Source organism: Panicum hallii, chromosome 9, assembly GCF_002211085.1.
Source record: "Panicum hallii strain FIL2 chromosome 9, PHallii_v3.1, whole genome shotgun sequence".
NCBI classification, from domain to species: domain Eukaryota; kingdom Viridiplantae; phylum Streptophyta; class Magnoliopsida; order Poales; family Poaceae; genus Panicum; species Panicum hallii.
In genome coordinates, this window is record NC_038050.1 from 58,866,535 (window position 1) to 58,894,330 (window position 27,796).

At 46.7% G+C, this 27,796-nt stretch overlaps 3 protein-coding genes and 1 pseudogene across 5 annotated transcripts; 3 read left to right on the plus strand and 1 right to left on the minus strand.

The window, feature by feature from the left end:
* Positions 1 to 639: 639 nt before the first annotated feature.
* LOC112873241 lies at positions 640 to 4,338 on the minus strand (annotated as a pseudogene).
* Positions 4,339 to 6,373: 2,035 nt separating this feature from the next.
* LOC112875347 lies at positions 6,374 to 12,885 on the plus strand. The gene is made up of 3 exons (XM_025939167.1): positions 6,374 to 6,543; positions 6,634 to 6,733; positions 11,908 to 12,885. The coding sequence occupies exon 3, from the start codon at positions 11,970 to 11,972 to the stop codon at positions 12,768 to 12,770; it is 801 nt and encodes a 266-aa protein (XP_025794952.1). The 5' UTR covers positions 6,374 to 6,543; positions 6,634 to 6,733; positions 11,908 to 11,969; the 3' UTR covers positions 12,771 to 12,885.
* Positions 12,886 to 15,049: 2,164 nt separating this feature from the next.
* Positions 15,050 to 18,851, plus strand: LOC112877257 (EID1-like F-box protein 1). 3 transcript variants are annotated; one of them, XM_025941497.1, is made up of 3 exons: positions 15,050 to 15,358; positions 15,892 to 16,714; positions 18,499 to 18,851. In XM_025941497.1, exon 2 carries the CDS (start codon positions 15,946 to 15,948, stop codon positions 16,696 to 16,698), a length of 753 nt encoding a protein of 250 aa, XP_025797282.1. In that variant the 5' UTR covers positions 15,050 to 15,358; positions 15,892 to 15,945; the 3' UTR covers positions 16,699 to 16,714; positions 18,499 to 18,851. The 3 variants fall into 3 exon arrangements, with proteins under 3 accessions (XP_025797282.1, XP_025797284.1, XP_025797283.1); XM_025941499.1 differs by having other exon boundaries at positions 15,898 to 16,714; XM_025941498.1 differs by lacking the exon at positions 15,050 to 15,358 and adding an exon at positions 15,412 to 15,584.
* Positions 18,852 to 22,699: 3,848 nt separating this feature from the next.
* Positions 22,700 to 24,684, plus strand: LOC112878168 (UDP-glycosyltransferase 73C5-like). The gene has a single exon (XM_025942593.1). The coding sequence runs from the start codon at positions 22,974 to 22,976 to the stop codon at positions 24,498 to 24,500; it is 1,527 nt and encodes a 508-aa protein (XP_025798378.1). The 5' UTR covers positions 22,700 to 22,973; the 3' UTR covers positions 24,501 to 24,684.
* The last annotated feature ends 3,112 nt before the right edge of the window (positions 24,685 to 27,796 follow it).

Consider the following 27,796-nt stretch of genomic DNA (forward strand, 5'->3'; position numbering starts at 1 on the left):
TCGGGGTGGGGGTGATTCCGGCGAGGGGGTGCCTGGAGTTGGGCTGGATCAAGTTGGGGGGTTAGGGGAGGAGGTGAGGAAGCAAAAGGCCAAAGGGATTTGGTCGGGGTGGAGGGATCGCGGTGGACGCCGGCGAGGAATGCGGGCGGATTCCGGTGTCGCGAGAAGAAAGAAAAGGCAAAGCAGCCGGGGAGAGGGGGTTCGACCAGGTTTTGTAGCAGCGCACGATTGGTAGAAGAGAAGGAAAGGGAGAGAGAGATCACGCGGCCAGGCACAAAGTGGTGGGCGGCGCCGGCGTGCCCGACGGGGCGGCGTGGCGGCCGCTCGGGAGCGTCTGCCCGACGTGGAAGAGAGAGGGACGGCCAGCGAGGGCAACGCGGGCGGTGGGAGAAGGGACCGGGCGACGCGTGGAGCGAGATCAGGATGGCGCAGAGCTGCAGGTGCTCGGGGGCGGCCGGCGGCAGGAGTCACGCGCGCGCGCAGAGGGGCAGAGGAGATCGGGGGCTCGGGGAAGACGATGGAGGACCCGGTTGCAAAAAGTAGAAAACATAGGGGCCTCACTGTAATGCACATATAACTTTCAAACCAAAGCTCAAATGTAGATGGGCCCAAAAGCAAAAGTGCAGGGTTTTTCAAGATCTACAACTTTGCTTTAGGGTTCATCTGTAGAAGGGCAACAATTTTGAAATTAACATGAAACTTAGCAAAGTTTTCAAACTTTATGTAAATCCTATAAATAAAACTACACTACACATAAATCCAAAAGGTGATTTCACTTACTTTTGCGATTTAAACACAAGTTTTGGACTTTTGCAAAATAACCCTCTTACATTTGAATTCTACCCTCTATATTCACCCATTTAGCACAAAAGGACCCTGATTTAAATATAATTATATAAACAATCACTTTTTCTTAACATTAAGATTTTTAACACACTTTTGCTACATTTTGTACATAACAACACACTAAAGATCTAGAGTATGACCATGCTATTTAACTGAGTGTCACACCCAATGCATACAATCGATGCTTCCCAGCATTCCTGGAAAACCACGAGCCTCATTTTCTCGTAAGATTTTTTCCATTTCATCGCTTCTTGGAGGGTGTAGATATTCTTCAAATTTTCAATCACTCCTTCAGCAATTTTTCCCAAAATCTCCAAACAAGTGCTAGCAGCTCCCAAAATCTCCAAACAAGTGCTAGCAGCAATCTTTAACACCTCATCAAGTTGATCAACCGAGGTTCCATAAGCTAGCATCCTAATAGCAGCCGTACACTTTTGAAGTGGTGAAAATCCATCTCTACCGGTTGCATCGGGTCTTTGGGTGAAATAAGAGACCAATCACTAAATGTGCGCATGATATATAGGAATAACGGCTTATTCATCCTAAATCTTCTACGGAACATCTCATCGGTGTAGATAGGATTTGCAGAAAAATAATTAGCGACAAGATCTTCATGACCTGCTTCTCGATTCCTTGGTATGTTCCTCCTTGGTCCACTCTGTTGACAGCGACAGCTGATGCTTCTTCATCGATGTTGGCCTTGAATTCCTCTGCTACAATATCTTCTAAGATTTCATCCTCTGCTAGCATATCTTCGATGGTGAGCACCTCTGTAGGATCGAAGTCTTCGGCATCTTGCACCTCGTTTTCTTCATCATGCGGCTCCATAGGAACTAACTATAGCAGGGTGGTGGAAGGGAGAAATGTATAGTGGCAGGATGAAACTAGCACCATTTTATAGCTAACACATTCACATACATAGTAGAAACGCCCAATTAGCAACTGATACTAGTGGAGCGCTAGTGACCATTTCTGAATGTAACTGATGCTAGTGGAGCACTAGTGACAAGCACTAGTGACCATTTATGAATGTAATTGATACTAGCAAAGCTCTGTTCACATTCGAAAAAAATAGCAGTGAACCATAATAAGATAATAGCTAACATTCAGAAAAAAAATAGCAAGTTCCTGGACACATTCAACAAGCTCTGTTCCTGGACAGATATGATAAAGTTTCACTAAAAGATAGGATAAAGTTTCACTAAAAGATAGGATCAAGTTTCAATAACAGATAGGATCAAGTCCTCATATCCTAGCTCCGCCAAAAAAAACCCTACACAAAATAGTGCATATATGTATGTCAAGTTGGCAACAATGAAAGTGATTGTTTAACATGTATAGGTTGCTCAAGTTACCTGTTCAGACAGTTTCAGGAAAAGGGCTTTCCTAAGATACTTCATGCCAACAACTTGCTCCGCCTTTTCCGCATCGGACATCGAACTTGTATCTTGTGAGATGAGGTTGTTATAAGCCTCCATCATCTTTGATTCTTTCTCAAGCTTCTTTCCTTCTTTGTTCTCTTGTGCTGTAAGGTGCGCAATTTTTATGGTCTCAAGCTTCTCAGATGATAGCTTTTGTTGCAGTTCCAATATCTTCATGCGGTTTGCATTTGTTTCCTCTTGAAATTTCCTATATCTATCTAATTTGTCTAGATCAATAGCAGATTCCTTTGAGCTACCATCGTCATCACTGCTGGAGCCTTTTGACTTGTCTTTTGCTGCCTTTTTAGCTGCCTTCTGACCCATTGGTCGCTTTGGCATCTCATCAGAATTTTCATCATGTTCCTGTGAGTCTCCTTCAAGGTGAAATGATTTCCTTTTACGTACATTCCTCAGCTTTTCATTGTATGTTTTCCACTTTGACACTTCTGGCAAGTTTTCCAAACCTCAATCCCAACAAAGGGTCCTAGCTTTGCATCTTTGTGCCCTCCACATAGAACTTGTGGGCTGCATCAATCCACATTTGATCGGAATATCCACTTGTAAATACTCTGCGAGCCTTTACATAAGCACATTCAAAGAGGTCCATCCACCTGTTAATCTTGTGCCATCTATCCTTGCATTGCTTTAGATTTCTTTTTCGAAGAGGTGGGGTAGTCTTGTTGCAGGATTCAACAACCACACCCTAGTATTGGTTACCACCCTTATCAGCTCTATAGGTAGTCTGTTGAATGTTCTATCCAAGCACTCATCAATCTAAGATCCTCTTCATCTGTCCATAGGATCCTCCTCTCAGTCCTAACATTGTCATTGTCATTGTAAGGCTAGCCAAGTAAGATTTCCACTTCAGGCGGCGAACTAGCATCATTGTTGGCGGACAGTGGTCTATTCAAAGGGCTGTTATAAATAGGTGCACCAACCAAATGAAAGTTGTGTGGCTGATTTCCGAAGTAGCCCATGAAACCACCGGATGGACGTGGATCTTTGTCCCTGCAGGAAACATAGATATTATTTCTGTTTTCAGAAAAAATTCATAAGCAAACACACAACTTTCATATCTGTCCTTCAGGAGGTGATAGATAATCACCATAAGCAGACACACATGAACAGTTCTGTTTTCAGAAAAAAATCATATGCTAATGAATCAACAGATATGATTTTCCTGGAACTAGGCAAGTGCATGAGCTGTATATTACTATCAGGTAGGATCAAACCATTTGCAGACTAATGACTGTATATTACTATCAGGTACAATATTGTAGAGTAATAATCACAGAAAAATGCATACATTTTCAGCACACAATACCAGCATCAAACCATGATTCAGCATACAATACCAGCACATAATATTGTGGAGTAATAATTACAGGAAAAAAGTGCACTGTGATCTATGAGTTTTGAGTGATTACCATGATCCAGGAGAAGAGGGATCACCGCCGGCCGCATCAAACCAAGCTGGAGACGGTGAAGGAGGGAACAGAAATCCATCCATGGACGACGAAGAGCTGGGGAAGCCACCTCCGCTGGATCCATCCATGGAGGATGGCACTGTCACCGTGCCCATGCCGACAACACCGTTGGTTGGGCGGGTCGCTGCCACTGCTGAGCCGCCACCACGTCCAAGAGAGCGGGCCGTTGGTGCCGAGCCGCCACCACGACTGAGGGAGCGAGCTGTCGCCGCCGAGAAGCCACCGCGACCTAAGGTATGGGCTGGGGCCGCCGCCGCATCTACGCTAACGGCGTGGATCCCTTCTTCTTCCAAGCTGCGGCCAGCGTGGACATCTCGGGCGCACCCAAATCGGAGACGAGGAGAGTGCGAGGTGGAGATGGATGAGGCGGATTGGGGGAAAGTGATGACACTGGGAGGCGGGAGATATGGTAGGCGGAGATGGATTTGGCGCGGAAAACTCCCGCACGCGCCCAAATCTATTGCATGCGCGCGGGATCCGAGCGCACCGTCGCCTCTAGGAGATGAGGCCGTACAACGGAGCTGCGATCATCGGTTCCGCCTCGGAGCACGGGAGATGGCTGTCGTCTCGCGAGGCGACGGAGCGCCCGTCTCTCGGCTAGGTGGGAGGGGGGGGGGTTATGAAAAATGGCCATCATGGAGATGAGAAAAAGACACCCGTTGTACGTGCCCTAACGAGTTCAACGATTCCAGCAGTGTGGCACGTGGCGGCTGGCAATCGGCAATGGTTAGGATGGAAGGCACGGGCGCGAGCTGCATGCCTACGACAACGAGGATCCTAGCATCCCGCGTCCGGGGGCTAGCCATCGCCCCACGTGACGCGTGCGACAGCTCCCTTGCAGGCGCGTGCGCCCTTGGCCGGCGTGACGCAGCACAGCACGGCCGCTAGCTCCTAGCAAGTATGCAGCAACAGATAACAGGAAGCACCTTCTTCACCCCACGTCCACAGCTGACAGCACATTCACATTGTAATTTGCATGCAAGCTTGCTGCCTGCAAGATAATCAAGTAATTCGCATTTAATTTATGTAGTTTAGGTTTGTAGCTTGTATCATAGAAATCAATTCTATCGATATACCTTGCTACTTGCAGCAATCGTTTTGTAATCTTATTTGAAGTCTGTAAGCTTTTTTAGGCAAGTTTTATGAATAATGGATTAGAAGATGTTTGAAATGTATTTATTTGTCTTGTTGGACCACCCTAACTTCAAATTATAGATTTGCTACTGCCTCTGGCTCCAACCAAGCCCCAAAGCTATGCTTCTTCTCTAACAAGCATAGTCTCGCTGAACATTTTTTTTAATTACACAGTACAACTCAGACACTTGCAACGCATGCACACTCACCCCAATAAACACACATATGCAAATCCTACCTCTACGATTATCTTCAGACTGAGCCGGCAAATCTTTGAGATCTCGCTGAACACTCGGAGATGCGCCATTGAAGCAATCATTCCAATGCTTCCAAATTATCCAAGCACCAAGAGCCATCAGAGGGTTCAAGCCACTTTTTAGTGGCCGGGCTACCAAGCACTGAGCACATCATCTTCTAACATTGGCGCCAAATCCTGGAGACCAACTTGTTGCAGCAAAGGAAACCAAACCTGTGTGGGTCTGGCGGCGAAGACACACGTGCTCAGCTCAGCGAGTCTTGCATGTTTTCCTGCCCTACTCCTGGTTACAAAGAGGGCATCTCTCCTGCTTTGGTGAACCTTTCGAGCCATGGAGCCTTGTTGTCCAGTAGTGAGGCTGGAGACTGATCGATGCATACGGAGGTGAGCGAGGATGGAGTTCGTGAATTCTCTGCGTGTACGTGAGCAAAAAACAAGGGGCTGTGTTTGGATTTTATTGGATTTCAGATGCTTATAATAAGTCCAATCATATTAAATATTTCAATACCAATTAGAAAGATTAAATATAAGTTAATTATAAAATTAACTGCATAAGCCTAGAATTTATTCGCGAGACGAATCCATTAAACCTACTTAATTCATAATTAGCACATATTTACCGTAGCATCACATGAGCTAATTATGGACTAATTATGCTTAATAGATTCGTCTCGCAAAAAGTTTAGAGGTTATGAAATTTATTTTGTTATTAATCTATATTTAATACTCCTAATTAGCATCAAACATCCGATGTACCGGGATTTATAATAAATCCTATAGTAACCAAACCTAGCTTTAATCTAGTCCTAGTTGCTCCTCCGTCTTCCTGTTATATAAAGAGTGCAACTCCTCCGTTCTTTCCGTTCTATAAAGAGTGCAATTCTAGTTATTTTCAGACAGATTAATAGTGTTATGAAAAGGTCATATAATTAGTTTTAGCGTGCAAATCAAATCTCACCACCTAATTAGGCATGTGTGGGATCCCATCTTTACAATTGTACTTTTTGTGGGATTTTTTAAACACACAATTTTATTTTTTTTATGGGAGGGAGGGTTCGAGAGCAGGTGATTTGTACCGTAGATCGTCATGGTTGCCTGACAGCTCCTGGAAAAAAAATTCAGAGTGGCACCCACGTAATGGACACGTGGGCTGCGACGTGTGGGTCCCACACCCAGGCAGACCTGTGGACCGCATCCACATGGCGGCCGCCCAACCCTCCAAACCCAGCCAGCCCCTTCCTTCCATTTGCCACTGACCATCCACACCTCCGCGACCCCGCCCCCGCCCCGGCGCGCCGCAGATCCCCAATTCGTTTCCTCCCCTCCGCGAGCCGAGCTGCGACGGCGGCGGCCGCGGCGTCTCCCACCTTCCCTCCCTCCCTTCGTCCCGCCGCTGCAGGTGAGTCCCGACGCGGGAGCTCCCCCTTTGATGTGATTCGAGCGCCTCCCCTTACGACGTTTCTGGGCCTCCCTGCCCCCTTCGCTTCAGACGAGCAGATTGGGTCGAGCGCTTCTTCTCCGGCCAGCAGCGGGGCCTGTCTCCGGTGCCGGGGTCGAGGCCGTCCACGCTGCGGGGTTCGCCGAGACAGGTACGCGTCCTGCGCCCCAGCCGTCTCTCGCTCCGTGTTGATGGAATCGGTACGAATTTAGCGGTTCATGGGTTCAGTTCAGGCGCGACGGATTTGGGCGCTTGCTAACCTGGATAGGAGCACTATGGCCGTCCTTTTTTCTTTTACTTTCCTCCTTGGCTTCCAGCTTCCATGCGTGCGTGCGTCGTCTGATTCCTGCTGCGCCAAATGTGATTCGGCTGTTCGATCCGATGTCCAGCGGTTGTGTTTCCAGTATATGAAGAACGGGATTTGGTTGTGGACTGTTGGATAGATTTTTTCGGTTGGAGTGTGTGAAGCTTTGATCTGTGGGCAGAAACGAGAAAATTGGATATTTGGGACTCCAAATGTCGCGCTCGGCAGTTTTACCATTCCTAACACGGACTTCGCAAAAATAGGCTTCTTTGCAAAAAGAGGCCTCCAAACATGTGACACTTAATTTTGTTGCTATTGTGTGTATGTACTCTCTTTTCTAGTATTTCTTCCTGTATTTGGCACATGTTTGGACTATATTGCCCTTCTGTGTTTTTTTCACCACGTACCTTTTGTCTCCCGTTTTTCTCTCCCGACGTGCCTTCCTGGCCGCCGCCGCCACCTGCGCCTGGGCTGGCAGGCTGGCTGGCCGCCTCCACCTGGGCAAAAAAAAAATTGTGCATATCATTTTTATGCACAAAAAATTAAGGGCACATCTATCACTAACTGTATGATTGCGAGTACTAAACACGAACAATAACAGAAACAATTAAGGGCATCACCTTGGCATAACAATTAAGGGCATCACTAAGCTGTCCTCGGCCGCTCCAGATCTGGGCGCGTGCGCTGCACAGCCAGAGGTGGGCGCTGCCAGGCCGTCGGCGGCCTCGGCCAGGCTAGGTTCGGCCAGGGCAGGTGTGGCCAGGCTGCCACCGTCCTCGGCAAGGGCAGGTGTGGCTAGGGTGCCGCCGGCCTCGGCCAGGGCAGGCGCGGCCAGGCCACCGGCGCCCTCAGCCAGGGTGGCGCCGGCCTCGGCCAGGGCGGGCGCGCTGCGTGGCTGCGAGCGGCCTCGGACAGGCTGGAGGAGGGCGGGGCGGCGGCTGGCGTGGCCTGGACAAGGGCAGGGCGGGGACCGGCGATGGGGCGGCGGCCGGCGGCCAAGGTTAGAGGGGCGGCGCCTAGGTCGCGATCGGGAGAGAATACAAAGCGTTAGCGGCGGCCAGAAAGTACGTGGTGCAAAAAACACAGAAGGGCAATATTGTCCAAACATGTGCCAAATACATGGAGAAATACTAGAAAAGAGAGAAAATACACACAATGGCAAGAAAATCAAGTGTCATATGTTTGGAGAGCTATTTTTGCGAAGTCGACATTAGGGATCGCAAAACTGCGAAGCACAACATTCGGAGTCCCAAATATCCAATTTTCTCGGTAGAAAGTGGTAGAAAAAAAAGGCGCCCATGATGCAATGATAAGGTGTTCTTAGGCTAGCTGCGCGTTAGATTGCATTGAGAGAGTTTGAATGTGGTTACACACATAAGCACGGATGAGGGACAAGCAAGCCTGTTCTGCATAAATGTGTCCTGGCACTGAATTATTTTTCTTTAATTAGTAATTAATAAGGAACCAGATATCACATAAGTGGAAAAAGGAATCAAATTGCTAATTTTCATGGGGAAAGAGTTGTCTGACATACATTAGCACCGTATACAACATCACTTGCCTTGCCAAGTAGCGTTGGTAAGCTGAATTTCTTTTTGTAGAGTAACTGTTTGAAAGTCCACATGTATCAGGAGCCTACCTCACATATAGTTCTACTAGAGTGTAATGATTGTCATCATAGAGTTCCAACAGGTTGTTTGATTACTTGAATTCGATCAATTTAAAAACATATGGACTGAATTTTTTCTAGTTGTGGTTAGACTATAACAAGTTAACAACTTTTTAAATTGGACTTGGTACGGTTTCCATTGAACGTCACAAGTTCTCCCATGCAACAATCAGTTACATTGTATCCAGGAAATATAGCATGTGTTTGGTTCGGGGACCAAGTGGGTTGGGTTGGATCTATCCCTATTTTTTGGGTTGGAGTGAACCCATTTCGTGTTTGGTTGAGGAGGATGGGTTCAACCCAGTTTTCTGTTTGGTTCGAGGGACGAGGTGAGTAGAATGGATGGCAATTTGACACCGTTAGCTGTGGGACCCACCTGTCATCGATGGGACCCACCTATCATCGACTGCCAGTTCTTCTTCCTCGGGCGCACGTGCCGTGCCGCTCCTGCCGCTCCCTGTTCGTGCCGTCGCGTTGCTCCTGCATGCCGGCCCCTGCCGCCGCGCTGATTCTGCTGGCTGGCACTCTGCTCCGTTCCTCTGTGGCTTCCTCATCACAGACCAGAGGCACTTGCTTGCCTGGGCCTAGGATCAGGGATGAGCGCGCGGCCGCAACTTGAGCTCGCGTGGAGGCTGGGAATGTCTGACTCAGGATCCAGGTGCCCACTGCATCTCCTGCGCATGGCGGCCACCCACGCGGCTGCCGAAACCTGTGCAGCAATTCGGCAATTCCGCGTCGACGTCCGCGCCGCTCCCTAACCTCCCCCACTCTCTGCCACTGTCGTCTCCTTCGTGGCACAGATTCCCCACACCAATCTTGCCCGATTCGCCGCGTTGTGTCGCTACCGCCCCCGGCATTCCACTGCCACGCACCGCACGGCACGGGCTGCCGGCGCATGGCATGGCCTCCCTGCGGAGGAGGCCTGCAGCAGTGCAGCGCCGCGTCCGCCCGCTGGGCCTCCTCGACTACGCTGCCGTCCACTGCTGCCTCCTCCGCAGGGAAGCCCACCTTTCCCTCCAGCTCCTCCACCTCCGCGTTCTCACCGTACGCCGCCGCCTGCTTTACCCCCGCTGTGTCCCGCCTCGCCGTGCGGCGCTCCACCTCTCGCCCTCCATGGCCGCCGCCATGCTCCCTCGCGCTCGGCCGCACCGGCCGCTCGCCCGCTGCCGGCCTCTGTGCCGCTCATCCACGCTGCCCTGCGCCCTCGCTCGTGACACGGAGGGAGACCGCGCTGACGGGACGAAGTGGGTTCGTTTGTTCCCCTCGTTTCGAAGGGATCAGTTCAACCCGCATCTGGGCAGAATATTCCTATCCAGGTCCGTCCCAACCCACATGGAACTCCATCCAAACGCGGGACGATCTGGGTCGAACCCATCCCAACCCTCATGAACCCTCCATCCAAACACATGCATACATGAGGGAGTTAGGTTCGTACCTTGTTCCAGATGTTAACAGTTTAACCAAGTGTCCTGAAAGCATAACAGTGTAGCCAAGTAACTAAGCTTACCTTGGCGTCTGTAACTCTGTAGGCGCAATTGCTGATAGCGTTCAGATCTGGACATATTCTCCAATTGCATCCTTCCAGGATCTATAAAGACCGGTTCTCTACCTAGTTCTGTGGCTTTATATTTCTTATTTATTAGTAATAATGAAAGTGGATTCTGGGCCTTCTAGCATGACCAATAAACTATTTTGTTGCTTTTTCCTAGCTATCACTAGGTTACTTCAGCGAAAGAAATTCTAGGGGAGGATGTTGTTGGCATTTTGTTTTTTGTGCGCACACCATGCCTTGCTTGCTTCTTATTAGTAGCCCAAAGGAATCTGTTTGCATGCAGCATGTTCTTATTTGTAGAAAGTCAAAATAACTGCATGGTCCAAAAGATTATAGCTCTTGATAAAGCGTTTCAGGAAGAATTTTAGATAACTGCAGCCACTGTTACTTTTCTCAGATAATCAGATAAAAGTCTGCACTCTGCACTCTATTATTTGTTTGTTTAAAGTATTTACTTTCAAGTGTGTCACAGCATGTTTCATTTCGTAACATGAATTGTGCCTTTTTTTAAAAAAGGAAAACATGAAACATCACACTCGTGATATGAAAAACTCAGTGTTTATATGGCTTCATAAGTTCTCGTGTTTGTTAAGATCTGCTGCTCATCAGCGCTGCTAACGTATACTATAGTAATAGTGGATTGTTGAATTGTGTATGATAGGCTTTTTAGAATAAGTTTCTACAATCGATCTTGATTTACGAACTTTTAGTTGGATAAAATCTTTTCATTTGCAAAATGGAACTACTTATGTTAGGTATGTCAATTTTTATTGACCTGTTGGAAGTGTTGTTTCATAATTATGCTACTCGATTTTAAATTAACAGAAATGAAGATTTTAAACAGAGTGCCAGTTCCTGATAAACATAGATGCCATTTGCCTGCGCAGTTTCTCCAGAGACTTCTTGGGTCCCTGTTTTATTTGGGTTGCCATCAGGCCATATGCGAATGATGTGCCCTAGTTGAAGTTAGGAGCTGAGTTTTAAGTCAGCTGCACAATGTTTCTTTTATACATAAAAATTCTTGCAACAAGGATACATTGGTAAGTGATATGAAACAGAACATAACTGATGCATGTCTAACTCATATTAGCTTTCAAGCTAAAAAAGGTCCAGACATTTTAACTGTTTGCCTATCATACATGATTCGAATGCCTTCCACTCGCTTCTTCTATTTTCTTTAATATGACATGAAAAAAAGTGACCTCATATCTTAACCGTCTTATAAAGTTCCAGTTTTACCATCACTTTGTTAATTAAATTCATATATCTATGAAAGGCAGAAGGTTTCTTCTGTGCTATTATGTACTGTCGAGTATCCTGTGCAGTCATGCTTTAGTAAAACTTGCTTAGTGATGAGCAGATAAACTTGTTCATTTTTAGCTCTTTTGCTTGCTCCTGCAGCTGCTCATCTAGTCTTGCCTAGCAATGTGTTGGTTAGTTAGACACAAAAACCTACTTGTTTTAGTATCTATTCTGTGACGTCAAAGCAATAGAAAAAAACAACTAGGACTGCTAACATGCTTCTATCAGCCTCTGCTCGTGTGGCCTAGTTTTCCCCTGCCTAGCTGCACAAGGCAAGCAATGGATCTAAAAGACCCTTGTGTCTGTGACTTTATGCTGATCTCTGATTAGTTAGTTGTTTCTTATCTCCTGAACATGTGCTTCTGTTATGCATATTGGTTTTCCGTCTTCCCTCTTAGTAAAATGCTAACATCAGCTATACATTGGTTTTGTTTTGGTATTTGGTTCTCTCTTTTTTTATTGCCATTGTCCTCATACATGATGTACTTTGTCTTTCAGGTCTACCCCTAAGTGAATTTTTTATGCAAGTCAAATCAGGGTCTTTAAGGTAGCTTTCTGAAATGTGGGGTTTTGCATCAAATGCTTGGACATCTGGGCTGGCAAAGAGATGTCCTCCAAATTGCGCCTCTCCCAGTGCTGCTTGTTCTGATGACGAGGCATCCTCATGCACAAGCAGGGAAGAAGGTCTGGAATGCCCAATATGTTGGGAATCTTTCAACATAGTGGAGAACGTGCCTTATGTGCTATGGTGCGGCCACAGCATGTGCAAGAACTGCATCCTAGGCCTTCAATGGGCTATCATCAAAGTTCCAACGGTGCCAATCCAGCTTCCGTTCTTCATCTGCTGTCCCTGGTGCAACCTTCTGTCACTCCGTATATTTTACAAAGGGAACCTCATATTCCCACGCAAGAATTACTTCCTCCTTTGGATGGTTGAGGGGATGAATGGTGAGCGTGCACGATCACGCTCTGTTATTCATAGTGAGCAACATACTCCATGGCTGCCAAGCAGCAGCAGCAGAGCAAATGGAAATGCAGGTTATGCAAACCCCATTCGACGGCCCCTCCCGCCACAGGCTGACACATCCAGTGCAAATCATGCCAACCATGGGATCCCTCTCCTGAACTCTGAGAGGGTGCAAGCTTCGCTGCGCAAGTCGCTGTCATTCCTGGTTCACCTGACTGCCAAGTTTCCCCTGGTGTTCATCTTCCTCCTCATAGTGCTGTATGCGATCCCTGCCAGCGCAGCGGTCTTGTTATTGTACATCCTTATCACTGTGTTGTTTGCACTTCCCTCGTTCTTGATACTGTATTTTGCCTATCCAAGCCTAGACTGGCTTGTTAGAGAAATATTTGCTTGAGATTTCCTTGTTAGGTGAAATCTCAATGCTATTGTTTGATCTGTGTAACCGAACCCCCTAGTATTTGTTGTAAGTGCAAATGTTATTGCAATGTTTTGGCTTCGACTAGATGTCAGGTGATTGCCTCAAGTTTGCATGGAAAGGCCTCTCTGTTGCATTCCAAACGATCAGTGTGCTCTGATGCCGTTGACATCCGTTTTGTTGCACAATTACAATGCTCCAAACCTGATGTCCAAAATCATATTGGGAATCAGTTGCAGCTAGTCATAGCCGGAGTGCTTGGAATGGCATGGTGTGCGGCGTATCTGAAGCTTTACTTCTGGAAGTTTCTGCAAATTTATTTTCGGCCAGCCGACGAATCATCTGGTCTTACAACTACGTATTTGGCAGGTGAACAGAATTGCATTCTGAAAACGACAGCAAAATGAAGAAAAGTAAAGTGTGAACTAACAGTACTTGACTAGGGCAGTGTATGAACATCCAGTCATAGGAACAAGAGGGTGCAACGAGCAGAGTGCCAGCACTGCCCAAGTGTTCACGAAAGCAAGCTGAAGATCGTTGTTTTCTCTGCGACATTATTAGGGGCGCAGGAGCAACTTGGCAAGCGGGGAGCCAAGTGGTTGGTCGCTTGGCTGCCGAGGCGAGAAGATGATAGCAGCAACCAGCAAGTGAGCAAGCCAACTTGGCCGGCATGGGTATCTTCCCAAATATACCCTCATCATCTGCAACCCAGCCCACAAGCGTGCCATCGACTTGGCATCTCGCTGGTCATCCTCGGCTCGCAACTTGCTGATCTTGACGTCCATGAATGGACCAAGGACGCAAAGGCGGAAAGGAAAAGCAACTATGACCGTCAGCTCCCTCTTGGACCGTTCGAGCGCGTGGGTATTCAGTAATCGCGAGCGTTGGTTTTTGATCCAACAGCTCTCAGTGGAGCCAGTGTGAGCACGCCCCTGTCGCTAACAGAGGGCCATTCAAAACATTGTACACTCGCTACCAGCCCTTGACAGTTACACACCATCTAGAAAAAGCAACAACTTGGCACATGCTAGTTTTAACGGTGAGCTTTAGTTAGTTTCAAGTGTTCCGGTACTCTGTTCCATGTGGAGGTCCAAATTCTCCCTTAGACAATGTAGAGTACACTTCCATGCATCCTAGCTGGGCATACTAGTCATGTCCATATAGAAAGCGGTATTGATTCACTCCATCTGTTTGTCAAGATCCAAGCCTTTAAATCTTTACTTTCTTTTTTTTGGTTTTATTGAGAACTTTATAAAAAATACAATCAGAATCCACTCAAGGCATTTTTTAAAAAGAACTCCATATATCTGTATAGTATATAATGTAACTAGAGTAAGTACACCTTCATATAAAGGTAAGTTTTTTACTTTAAAATATGAATGTATTCCTAGAGTAAGTACGCCATGCTAAGGGTTACCGGGAGACATATCCTTTGTTAGCATTGGTGATAGTAGAAAGTGTATATGTTTCCATAACTAACATCGATCAGATTGCGAGTAAGAGCTTGTGCCGTGGCATGGCAAAGGTGAGAATCATAAAACATAATTGGAAGCAGCAGGATGGAAGATCCATGTAGATGTGACACAATACCATGAAAGTGTTAAAAGTTCAGACAAGAAAATGCACGAGGCAAAAAATGGAAAGGACAATATGTCCTGATCGGTAGTTTGCACCTTTTTCTACTGTTGATACCGTGTTGGGTGGTCTCATGGTGGTGGAAGTGGTGGCGTGAGATATATCTTCTCACATCAATTGTGATTTTAGATAGTGTATCAGTTTCTACAACTAAAGTCGAGTTAGCTAGACATCAAAACTTATCTAATAATATGCACATAATGATGTATCTATCTCAACTTAGTACTACGACACTTGGTATCCACAAGTTGCCACGTAATTTATGAACAATCACAACACACGACAAGTGTCACCGCTCTTCTTACACGTACGCCGCGTGTTAGAAGATATCGCAATATTAATTTTTAGAGCATATTTATTTTTAAAATTAACATCGAGTTGGCCCTCATCATTTCTTTTCTTTTCTAACCTATCGGTTTTATGAGAGGCGAATTTCCCTCAAATCTTTTGTAAAAGGGTGCATAACTTGCAATCTTTGTTAAGATATCTCTCTAGAAAAACGATGAATGAATCTAGGTAAATTTGATACGATACAGACAACTTCAAAGAATTATATGTATGGTCGCGTATGGAGTAAAAGTCGAGACATAGCCTCCCTCTATCTATATGTCTATATAATAATAACACAAAACAAAAATCTCCGTGTGCTTCCCCTCTCTTCCTCTCGTCCTCTCCCTTCCGCGCAGGGGAGACCTCTGAGAACCGAGAGCCAGGAAGAAGGCGAGCGGCGTCAATCAAGCGAGACATCAACCAACTGGCCCCCCTTACCACCGAAACTGCACTTCTCCACCACCTCAGCGGGCGCAGAGGGGCCCAGCACCCGGAGGTGTTCGTCTAATTTCTCGCGTCAGCTTCGGCCGCACCGGCGGGAGGTTCGGAGGCGGGGGCGGGGAGGTAGGAAGCAGCGATCTTGGCACCGTCCGAGCTGTCAGGTAGGTTTCTTTGCTCGATTCAGCCTGGAAATGTGCATTTTTGATGCGTCTCTGGTGTTTCCTCTGGTATTTGGGCGGTTCTTCCCGTCTGCATTTAGGGGGGTGGGGAATTTCTTTGTTGGCTGCATTGAGGATCAGCCTGGACTCGTCTGTCTTCTGCCGGCTGGTTTGTTCTTTGATCAATTCGTTTCTTGCGGCGAGATCCGCACCAACCATCTTCTGACTGGTAACTGGTTCTAGAGATTACCTTTTTTTTTGCCTCATTTACTGGTTGTATTAATATTAATGAGTGGATGTTTGAGGCAGAAAAGGTTGGTTGATAGTACTAGCTGGTCATAATCCTAAGAATTTTACGCGTATATTGCTGAATTTCTTTATTTTTCCAAAAATTGGCCTCGTAATGTTGGCAGCAGAAGAATATCGAAGTGATTGCTAGTTGACTTACTAGTTTAATCATCTAGTGATTGCTAGTTTCAATGTTTGGTTAATCCATGACGAATATCATCTCAAACTGTCGTACTGAACTGCTGCAGGAGCAGGATTGAATGGCTATATAGAGTTGGGCCCAATTGACCTGATCGCCTGAAATGGAGTTGGTGGTTAAGCGGCACCGCTGTACGCACTCCGCGAACTGTGTTTGCCTCAAGGGCCACATCAGTGAGGATGCAATGTATCTCGTGTTTAAACACATGAATTGGAACCCAAAGATGATTGCTATCTTCTCCGGCGTATGTAAGTGGTTTGATGAATTCGCCAAGAGGGTGCTCTGGAAGGAATTCTGCCAAGCTAGAGCACCAAAGATGATGAAGGATTTGCACTCTGATGGAAGCCATATTGTCGATGGCAACTGGAAAGCCCTAGGGAAGCTTCTTATCTATTGCTCAGGGTGCCCTAGGGGAGACCTGTTTAGTAACATCCATGTCCCAATCCCAGGGCACTTTGTCTACAGGACCCGTTTTTCTAGGACGTTGGGGAAGAGCTTATTGCCACCACAGTGCAGGTCAGATGTGTTGTATGTCTCGGAGTCTTGTGAACATCTTGACCAGGGTGAGGAAGGTGACTTGGGCCTCTTCCGGGGTATCTTAAAGTCATTTGCTGGGTCGAATATGAAGAAAATGTTGATTGAGAGGCAGGCAACGTTCCATCCGAATGAGGTGTGTCCTTATTGTAAAACAAAGCTATGGCACTTGATGCAACCAAATATGATACCGAGCAGTGCCTCCACGAGGTTGGATGCGGATGATGATTCTGTTGAGTACTATGTATGCCTTAATGGGCACATCATTGGTTCATGCACTCTGATGCCCTTCTCAGATTCTGAGGACACAAAGGAAGAGTGATCAAGACTTGAATCAGGTATTTGCATGCTTAAGCTTCCTTTTCTTTAGGATACATGCTCATGTTTCTTTTTTCAGTTGCAGTCTATAGCCAACCAATGTAATTCTCTCCCACTTGGCGTCAGTTTTAGTTAATTTGGATAGTAGAACCTAAATGCCTTTATTGTACACTGAGTAATTTATGATGATTTTTGTGCATGTTTTATTTTTAAATTGTTGTCTACATATGTAATTCTCTCCCACTTGGTGTCAGTTTTAGTTAATCCGGATATTAGAGCCTAAAATTGCCTTTAGTGTATAGTTAAGTAATTTATTTCAATGAAGCATTTCTTGTTGTCAAAGAAAGATCACCTTCAAGTGAACTAACACATAAACCTTGCATATACTTATAATATTGCCCTTTTATGTTCATGGTTTAATAGATTAAGCTAATGAGTCAATATGTTGTCCTGAGTATATTGATTAAATCATCTGACTGCATACTGAAATTATTGCTATGCATGACAGAGTGTTGGGCTTTTAAGGTGTCTGTGATTGTAATATTCATGCACTATCTATTCTATCTACAGTTTGTACTTGAAACTTTTGATTCCGAAGTTTCTATTAGGAGATTAGTTTGTACTCGAGCTTTTGCTGTAGACCAGCCACTTGAGCTTTGAACTTTCCAGTCCCTGATAATCATCTAAGAAAGATAGATTAGCAGTAGGCATTGTGGTTAGGACATGATCACCTGTTGTTAATTTCTGGTGTTACGTGACAATCTTCAGTCCCTCGTGTTACACTTTGCTCCTTCTTTGACAATGTTGAATATAATGGCCAAATCTACCATTTACTGTTGTGCTGTAAAAGATGTATCAAATGCTCATTTGATATTTTATATTGCAAATATAATGCGTTGCATCACAGTGGTTGCACTCATATAGTTTCGAGTTAATTCACTGTTTTCCACACTGCTTCTTCCATCATATATAAAATTGGTTGGGCTATTAGTATTGAGTGAAATGCTTAGGAAGCATTTTATCTTAATCAACTAATGTCATGTGCATAAACATGATTGCCTTATTGCTTGTTTAATGTTAAGTGTATCTTTAGTGCATCCTAGATGTTTTAATATTACTTAGAACTTCTTGATAGGTTTGATGTATCACTGGATTTGCTAAAAAGTGAGATTGTGTGACTCTCTAATGCCTGCTTTTGAACTTAGGTTAGTATAGAGAAGATACCAGATTTAGTTGAAACCAATCTATGCTAAGAGAAAGGAAAGAGAAATATCTGACAGGTGTCCCAAACTATAAACAAAATTGAATAAGATATTCTTTGTTACTAGTGTACTTTACCTTTAAGGTCTGGAATTTTGTATTGTGGTGGAGCACATCGAGAGTCTTCAGAACTACTTTAGAATCTCAGATTGATTTGATGTCATAATTAAATGGCTTAACATGCTAGTTTGTCTTAGGCCTTCATGGAATTTGATGATTTAAAATGGTTTATTGCAATACCATGCTGCTCGTTGTGGTCGTTCATGCATTGGGGAACCGCATTTATACTTTGCTCAATATCTAAATACATGATAAGTGGCCTGAGTCAACTGCTGAGAGAAAATAACCTGTGGAATCAAGAGAAATAGCTGTAACCCTGTAACTTCACCTCAGGCCAAAAAAACTTATTGCCAACGATAAATATAATTTGGCAAGTGGCCATTGGAACAGACATGATTTTCATATATATATGAATATTTAATCTAGAATGAGATTTTCCCATGATACTAAACTATGTTAAGTTTTGGGCCTTTTCTGCTGGCAGGTTTTCTGTGCCAAACCCCATGCTTTTGACTAGGACGTGAGCAGCAACAGGGACATGGGCCGTTGTTGGGGTGGTATTTAACTGCAGCGCCAGTGGTGTTCTGTAGTGGTGGTAGTAGTTAATAGTAGAAAAGGAAGAGGTAGCTGTATGGTGTTTCCTTTATTTATGAATACCTCATTACAGGTCTCTTTGCAATGCACCTACTTGTTGTTACCGGTATGTGTAAGGCATGTGGCTTGAAATGTACAGGTTTTGCTTGTATTCTGTATAGCCCGTTGTGCTCTGACCCTGTGGTTGTGCTCACATTGGCATCACATACAGACTTGCAGAGGTGCAGGTTCTTTTCGGTTATCTTTTGCTGTCTCTCTGTGTTGTCGTTAAGCTGTGGTGCAGATATAAGCGGAGGGGCAATGTGCAGCTCCGGTTGAGATGCGGCGGGTCCCTATTGACTATTGTTGTAGCAGCAGCTGGACGCCTGGACTGCACATTCTTGTGTTGCAACGAACGCCCAGCTCGTCTTGGTACATAGGACAACAGTGACTGTGACGCTTGTCTTGGCACATATTTATACATGACTCGTGAGACTTGGCATATACCCATAGCACACTCGTTAGTGAATGATGTTTTCAGATGGTTATATAAAATATCTGGGGAAAAGTGTAGAAAACTGCAAAGGGAAAGAACATGTAAAAGAAACGAAACGAAAAAAATAAACGGTGTTCCTAACCTTCAGCTCCCGTGCCACCATGGGATAATGGGCCGTATCAACATGAAGTCTAGCTAGGCCAACCTCGCGGGAACCAGGCGGGCTATAAATAAGGCCTAGTGGCAGTTGGGTAGCGAAGCGCGGATGGCAGGTTAGGTTGCTGCCCTGGGCCACGGGGGGCTCCTATATGCTTCCGGGAGATGAATAAGCCATCTATTTTCGAGCCTATTAGACCTACGAGCCTCCCACCCCCGTCGCCTCCTCCGCTGCTCCGGTTGGCGGTGCTGCCGCCGCCATCCGTGCTGCCCTCCGTTCACTTGCCGCGACCGTCCACGCCGCCCTCCGTCCACCTGCCAGCGGCGCATCCCCGCCCTCCTCTAACATGGCCTGGCATCACGTTCCCGTCCTGATCTGGCCCGGTTGCCGGCAACCACCACCCCAGCTGATGGCAGAGCGCCACCTCGCCGCCCGCCACCTGTGGTCGATTCCTTCATCTCCCCACCTCTCTTCTAACGCCGGCGAGCATTGGAGCTCGGTGCCCCGGCAACCTCGGCAAACCTAACCCTGTCGCTGGCGACCGCTCCCCCCACCTCCCGCCCACCTCTGTGCACCCCCAACCCGGAACCCTAACCTGGTGACCGCGGCCGGCGGCGCGGGAGGCAGCGGCGACGCGCCGAGAGGAGGAGGAGGAGAGGAGGAAGGACCAGCCCAGGTGGGCTGCATGAATCTCAAACATTGGAATGTGGGTGAGCTTCCTACCTTTCGGAAGATGTATAGGATTAGCTCGGTTAACAAGAGAAGGTAAATGCGCAAACTCTTTTGGGCCAGCTGGCGCTTTAGGCCCGATTCGATTGCTCTTGGATTTCTTTCGTAGGCCTTGTTTAGGACGATTCTGCTATGCTAGAAGCGCTTTAGGCCTCGTTTTTTGATCCCTCTGGATTTTTTATTTTTTTAAAAAAATACAAAACCACTTTTGAAACCACCTAAAGGGTTAAATTTACACAGTTTCGATAGTTAGATGGCTTTTGTTATCCGGTTTTACAGTTGAAGGTTGAAAATCGAACTTTTATAATAGTTCGAGAGTGTAAACCGGATTTTTCTCTTTAGATTTTGCTATAACTTTCTACTATCCAAGTACTATAGATTATGAAATCCAAGAATCTGAGTAAACCTAGCCTCTTGCTAATTCTAAAATCTAGAGGCATGCAAACAAGACCTTAGCCACAAAACCGCATCACCCAGATCCCATCCCAGAAGCACGCGGCGAGCCACGTTCCTAGTGATGAAGCACTTCTGGGATGAGAGAAAAGTGAATATCACCATCTTTATAGGAAATAACCAAAGGGTGAGAGAAAACAATGAAAAATTGCACGTGCCCAGCACTCTGCAATTCTGCACTCTAGCGGGCTGCAACAAACCACTTCTGCTTAGACATATTTCTGTTTTTTCTCTAAAGTCTTCCTTGAAATAAAACGTCTTGCACGGAATATGGTCTCTGGGCTGCATGCTTTGTGATTTTTGGGCCTATTAGATGTGCAAACTGGACCGCTAATGGATCTAAGATACATAGGCTAACTATTTATCGGAAGATAGATATGAATCCCCATTCAATATTGGGCACCCAACTAGCCCATCGTCGTAAACTTATGCTTGGTCTATGACCTTGGGATGCATCAATTACCACGGGTAAGCATCGAGCGGCGTAGCAGGAGCTCTTTGCCACACGGAGGAACCTCTACCTGGTCCATTTGTTCGCAGTGTTGCAGCTCCACAATGAGCCAGCCCTTGCATCTCCGGATCCAACTTGTCTTCTTCCAAGGTCCTAATGTTCTCCATATTAATGAGAAATTCCCATTGATCAACTAAAACCGGTCGTTTGAAGGTGATGGAGTCTAGAGAAAGCTAGCGCCTGTGTGGAGAACTGGAGATCCACCCTGGCGCCACATCAGCGCGTGGAGGACAGGTCAGGTGAACCACATTAAATAGCTTCAGGATTGAAACTGAATTTTCAGAGTTTGATTTACCTAGATGATAATCCGAAATAGTGTAGAGACCAGCTATGTAATTTACTCCACAGTTTTTATTAGAGCAAAGTAGTGTTTAGACAATCTAATTCAACCTTCCCCGCCTGTACACTCTTAAAAGATGAAGTGAAGCAGCCATGTCAATCTTTATCTATTTTAAAATAAATAATGTTTCCACCTTAATTTTTGTTTGATCCAACTTCTATCATCCATGTGGGCTCTGGTCCGTCCTGTATGCGAGTCGGATTAGCCCTCCATCCGCGACTCGATCACGTAGAGCTCTACAAATTAACGCACGGACAAGTGCATATATATGATACTTATACATTTTTATCCATAGCAACGCTGCCTCCCTAGTGATTCTAAATATATATATGAACATTAGTCACCTCTAGTTATAATAATTTTATTAAGATATTTTATACATCTATATAATATCCGTACAAATAAGGTCTACCAACTGCAATTACTACCCGATATAATGGAGACAGTTGGAGCGTCATTGTCGATCTCATCTGTGGCCGTCAATTGTTCTCTGCTGCCTTCCTAACCCCCGGTAGCAACGCACGTACAGTAACTGCCCTCGCCTCTGGTTGGTTCTTGTTTCGCCGCAACCGATCGAGCGCCCAGAGTAAGAGCATGGTTGGATCGGGTGAGTATCAGATGTTTGAATATCAGTTAAATTAATTATAAAACTAATTGCACCAATGGAGGTTAATTCACGAGACGAATCTAGTAAGTCTAATTAATCCATCATTAACATGTGTTTACTATAGCATAACATTATCAAATTATAGACTAAATAAGTTTAATGGATTCGTCTCGTGAATTAGCTTTCATCTGTACAATTAGTTTTATAATTAATCTATATTTAATAATTCTAATTAATGTTAAATTTACGACACAACGGGGGCTAAAGTTACTTTAGTTGCCTAATTCCATGCCCGCACCTTTTCCTGAATCCTCCTCACAGTCGCAACACTGCTTACCCCGTCCTTAGGATTTTACAGTACTTTGGAGCAATAATTCGTTGGGCGATCAATGGTGCGGGTCCCGCAGGTTAGTTGGCGCGCAACGTGGAACACGCGGTTGGTGATTGGTGATTGGGACTGGTGGTGCCGCTGCCGCCGCTGCGTGAGGGGGCAGATGCAGGCAGAGATGCGGCTGGATGGGGGAACAGCCGAGCAGAGGAGCAGGGGAACACAAAATACTGTTCTACGGATCTAACAACTAACCAGCACTAAACCTAACCAAAAACCTAAGAACAATACTTATGCACATGGCGCGTGTTACACGAGCTTGTCGTCGTCGTTGCAATCTCTCACTAGTAGTCATATGTCACCTTGTCGTCGTCCACCACTCGTCGTCGTTGCGAGATGACAGATTTCAACCAACCAATAGCTTGAATTTGAATTTTCCATAGCGTGATGTGTTCACTGTTCAGTAGTCTTTCCATTTGAAGTGATTCCCCATCCGCTGATATTTTCGCCGGGGATGAGTAGCAAACACTTGCAGATTCTAGCTAGTTTAAGCTAGTTTCATTTCAGTGTGTTGTTCACAGCCGGGCGTATTGACGCGAGCCAAAGCTAAGCTGAGCAACAACACCCCACGAATGATCTATAAAAAACGGCACACGCACAGCAACTGGAAGCCAAGAACACAAAAAAGGCCAAGAAAATCAACCACCCTTCCCTGCCCTTTAGGCTTTAGCTAGCAGATTGGCCTCGATCGACGACGTCATCAGGATGACTTGCCAAGGACAAGCAGCGGCGCCCCTCGGCCTGGGAGACGCGGACGATGGCGCCGGCGGCACGAAGGCCGCGGCACACTTCGTGTTCGTCCCGCTCAACGAGCGCGGCCACCTGATCCCAGCCGTCGACACCGCGCTGCTGCTGGCCACCCACGGCGCGGTCTGCACCATTGTCGGGCCCCCGTCAACGACCTCGAAGGTGCGCCAGACCGTCGAGTCCGCCCAGCAGTCCGGGTTGCCGGTCCGGCTCGTCGACTTTCCCCTCGACTACGCCGCGGCCGGCTTGCCGGAAGGGGCGGACGACGCGGACCGCATTGAGCCCATGTACATGATGAACTACTACCGCGCGGTGGCGCTCCTCCGCGCGCCGATCGAGCGCTACCTCCGCGCGCACGACCCGTACCCAACCTGCGTCGTCAACGACGTCTTCAACCCCTGGGCCACGGAGCTGGCCGCCGGTCTCGGGGTCCCGCGGCTCAGCTTCTTCAGCATCTGCGCCTTCACCATCCTGTGCCAGCACAACCTCGAGAGGTTCCACGCGTACGACGGCGTCGAGGACAGCAACGCGCCGGTCGTCGTGCCGGGCCTCGAGAGGAAGGTCGTGGTGACGAGGGCGCAGGCGCCGGGCTTCCTCCGCGGGATCCCGATCCCCGAGTGGGTGGAGCTGGCGGACTACATCGAGCGCGCGCGCGCCGAGGCCGACGGCGTCATCGTGAACACGGTCCTGGAGATGGAGCCGGAGTACGTCGCCGCCTACGCGGAGGCTCGGGGGATGAAGGTCTGGACCGTCGGTCCGGTGTCGTTGTACCATCACGGCGCCGCGACGCTGGCGTCGAGGGGGGACCGCGCCCCCGCCATCGGCGCCGCGGAGTGCCTCCGGTGGCTCGACGGCAAGGAGCCCGGCTCCGTCGTGTACGTCAGCTTCGGGAGCATCGCGCAGGCGAGCCCGAAGCAGCTCGTCGAGCTCGGCCTCGGGCTGGAGGCGTCGGGCCACCCCTTCATCTGGGTGGTCCGGAACGCCGGCGGGTACGACGAGACGGTGCGCGCCTTCCTGGGGGAGCTGGAGGCGCGCGTCGCGGGGCGCGGCCTGCTCGTCAGGGGGTGGGCGCCCCAGGCGGCGATCCTGTCCCACGCCGCGGTGGGCGGGTTCGTGTCGCACTGCGGGTGGAACTCGACGCTGGAGGCCATCGCGGCCGGGCTGCCGCTGGTGACGTGGCCGCACTTCACGGACCAGTTCCTGAACGAGAAGATGGCCGTGGAGGTGCTGGACATCGGCGTCAGCGTCGGGGTCAAGGAGCCCTTGATGTTCCAGGCCAGGAACGAGATTCTGGTGGGGCGGGGCGTGGTGGAGAAGGCCGTGAGGGACATCATGGGCGGCGGGGAGGAGGCCGAGAGGAGGCGGCAGAGGGCGCGCGAGCTCGCCGCCAAGGCGAGGGCGGCCGTGCAGGAGGGCGGGTCGTCGCACGCCAACCTGCTGGATCTGGTCAAGCGTTTCGAGAAGGGCGCCAGCCGCGCCGCGTGACAAGTTTAGCGCAGCATGAGTAACCGGAAAGGTGGTGTGTGCCACCATCACCATCAGAGACGAGAACTTGGACAATTGTTGGTGTCAGCAAATTAAATCCGAATTGTTTGCTTCTGTTTCGTTGTTATATGCTTCTGAACTGACAAAATTGATACCCCGTGAACACATCCTATCCTTAAGAACACCTTTGAGAAATTAGACCCGCTATGGTAGAAGTGGTAGCATGCGCGGCCACTGTGATCACGGATTGCAAGGCGGAGAAGGTCGTGACATTGGCTGTAGTAGCTTGTGCAGCAGAGCAGGTCGCGCTTTGCACGAATGCCCCAGGGTGAGATGTGCTGTCACTGTTATGGACTCCCACAGTCTTCCCTATGATGTCCACTTTTGCAGTAGCGGTGATGTATGCATCATGACCGATGCCTGCACCATCATCATGGGGTGGACCCTTGTCTCCCCTGAAATGTAGTAAGGGCTACTATCACCGACAGAGTAAGCCACAACGTTGCAAACGAATTGTATTGTGTCGAAGTAAGGGAGTGGTTAATTATGTTATTAAGGGTTAAGTTTGTGATGATAAACTGCTATTTTAAGTTAATTTGTGGTGATGAGCTGCTAGTTACTTATTGCGATGATGATAGACTAGTTTATTCATGGTGATTATGATGAACTAGTTTTTTATATAATGATAAACTACTTATTTTGTGGTGATGATGATAAACTACTATTACGTATAGTGACAAACTGGTTTTATTGGAAGGCGATGACTTCGCTAGTTTGTTTGAGATGATAAAAACATAGGATGTTTGTTCTTGTAGTTCTATGGTGTGCGGTGGACATACATGGTGAAACAGAGCGAGTACTATATTATATTATATCATATTATATTATATTATATTATATTATATTATATTATATTATATTATATTATAGTTTATGGATATTGTGGTGGCTTATAATATCGTACAGAAGTGAATAATGTTTTTCACTGTGTGGTAGTAGTTGGTGTGTTTAACTACTACCTCTGTTTTTTTATTCTTTTGCATCACCATCCTGAGATTGGTGAGAGGCTCCACGGACAATAATTGATGATGATATAATAATGCTTCCTAGGTATTTTTTATTTTATGTCCTTTTGATATCTCAAGAAAAACCCTGGTGGGGAAAATATGAGATAAGGCATAGGCTTATGCTAACATTGTCTCATTAAAAAATTTATATGAGAAAACCCTTATGGGAAAAACTCATAAAAGAAAAGAGTTCAATGTGATGTTAACGCGGTTAATTTTCAAGAGACACTCCCCTTGAATCCTGCAACTCCTGAAGCCGCCGCATACCAATCCCTCGAACACATTTTTTAAATGAAGAGGCTCGTAGAGATTTGGTTGAAAGATCGGCTAAGTTGGGAGCTCGTGCGGGAAAAATAACGTGGGAGCGATATGTTTAGTCATGTTACTCTTGATATAACATGTCTGCAACTGTGTAACACAAGCAGCATTATCCTCGTAGATAACGGTAGGTGCTTTCATGGAGCCAATTCCACATGATTGCTCTATGTGGTTTATCATCCTGCGTAGCCAAACACATTCGTGTGAGGCTTCATGTAGTGCAATGATCTCAGAATGATTTGTGGATGTCGCCACAAGGGTTTGCTTAGACGATTTCCATGAAATGGTTGTTCCTCCATGGAGGAAGACAAACCCTGTCTATGATCTGGCGTTGTGGGGATCAGACATGTAGCCATCATCAGTATATCCAACTAAACTAGAATCTTGGGCTTTATGGAAGAACAACCCAAGGTCCTTTGTGCTATTTAAGTATCTGAGGGATTTGTTTTCCCCCAATTCAGTGGCCCTTTGTTGGAGCAGCACTACAACAACAACAACAACTTAGCCTTTTGTCCCAGGCAAGTTGGGGTAGGCTAGAGATGAAACCCATAGAAAACAAGAATAAGAAACACAAAAGGGCACAAGCCAAAAGGAACACAAGAATAAGAAACACAAAAAAGGGCACAAGACAAAAGGAAGAGTTAGGGGTTAAACAAAAAGTAACAAAGGTTACGGTTCAGGTACGTTAATTGCTAATCTCCAAGCGCTCGTATCCATAGCTAATTCCTTAGCAATATTCCACTCCTTAAGATCTCTCTTAACCGTCTCATCCCAAGTTAGTCTAGGTCTACCTCTATCTCTCTTTACATTATCGCCCCGCTTTAAAACTCCACTACGCACCGGCGCCTCGGGAGGCCTCCGTTGTACATGTCCAAACCATCTCAACCGATGTTGAATCAACTTCTCCTCAATAGGTGCCACTCCGACCCTATCTCGAATCTCTTCGTTCCGGACTCTATCTCTTCTTGTATGCCCGCAGAACCAACGCAGCATACGCATCTCTGCTACACTCAGTTGCTGGACATGTCGCCTTTTTATAGGCCAACATTCAGCACCGTATAGTATCGCCGGGCGAATCGCCGTCCTATAGAACTTACCTTTTAGCCTCTGTGGCACCTTCTTGTCACAGAGGACGCTAGAAGCCTGCCGCCACTTCAACCAACCGGCTGTTTGGTTGTTGGAGCAGCACTATGCCTTGCTAATAGGTTCACTACGCAATGTCTGGTTTGGTACTATTTGCAAGATACATTAGCGCTCCAATGAGACTGAGATAAGAATATTCAGGATCCAGCATCTCTTCTCCTTCCTCCCGTGGTCGGAAAACATCTTTCTCTAAGTCCAGTGACCGAACAACCATGGGGTTTTAGTTGGGTATGATTTGTCCAAATTGATATTTTCCAATATTTTCTGGATGTAGACAGGTTGATGCACTAACATTCCAGATTGAAGGTGCTCGATTTGCAAACCTAAGAATAATTTGGTGTAATTACCCAAATCCTTCATCTCGAATTCCGTCTTTAGATGATCGCGGGCTTCATCAATATCTTGAGTGTTGCCAATGATATTTAAATCATCTACATACACAGATATAATGCAAAATCCCGTAGGGATCTTTTGATGAAGATGCACGGGCAATCATCATTGTTGGAATAATCTTTCTGAATAAGGTACTCACTCAGCCGGTTGTACCACATTCTTCCTGAGTGTTTAAGACCGCATAACAATCTTTTAAGCTTTACACAATACATGTTGTGATTTGTGCTCGCATTTGGTATAGAGATTCCATTGGGGACCTTCATGTATATATCCGAATCTAGCAACCCGTAAAGATATGCGGTCACGACGTCCATCAAGTACATAGATAGACGCTTTTGTAGGATCACGGGACCAGTAAAGAGGCCTAGAGGGGGG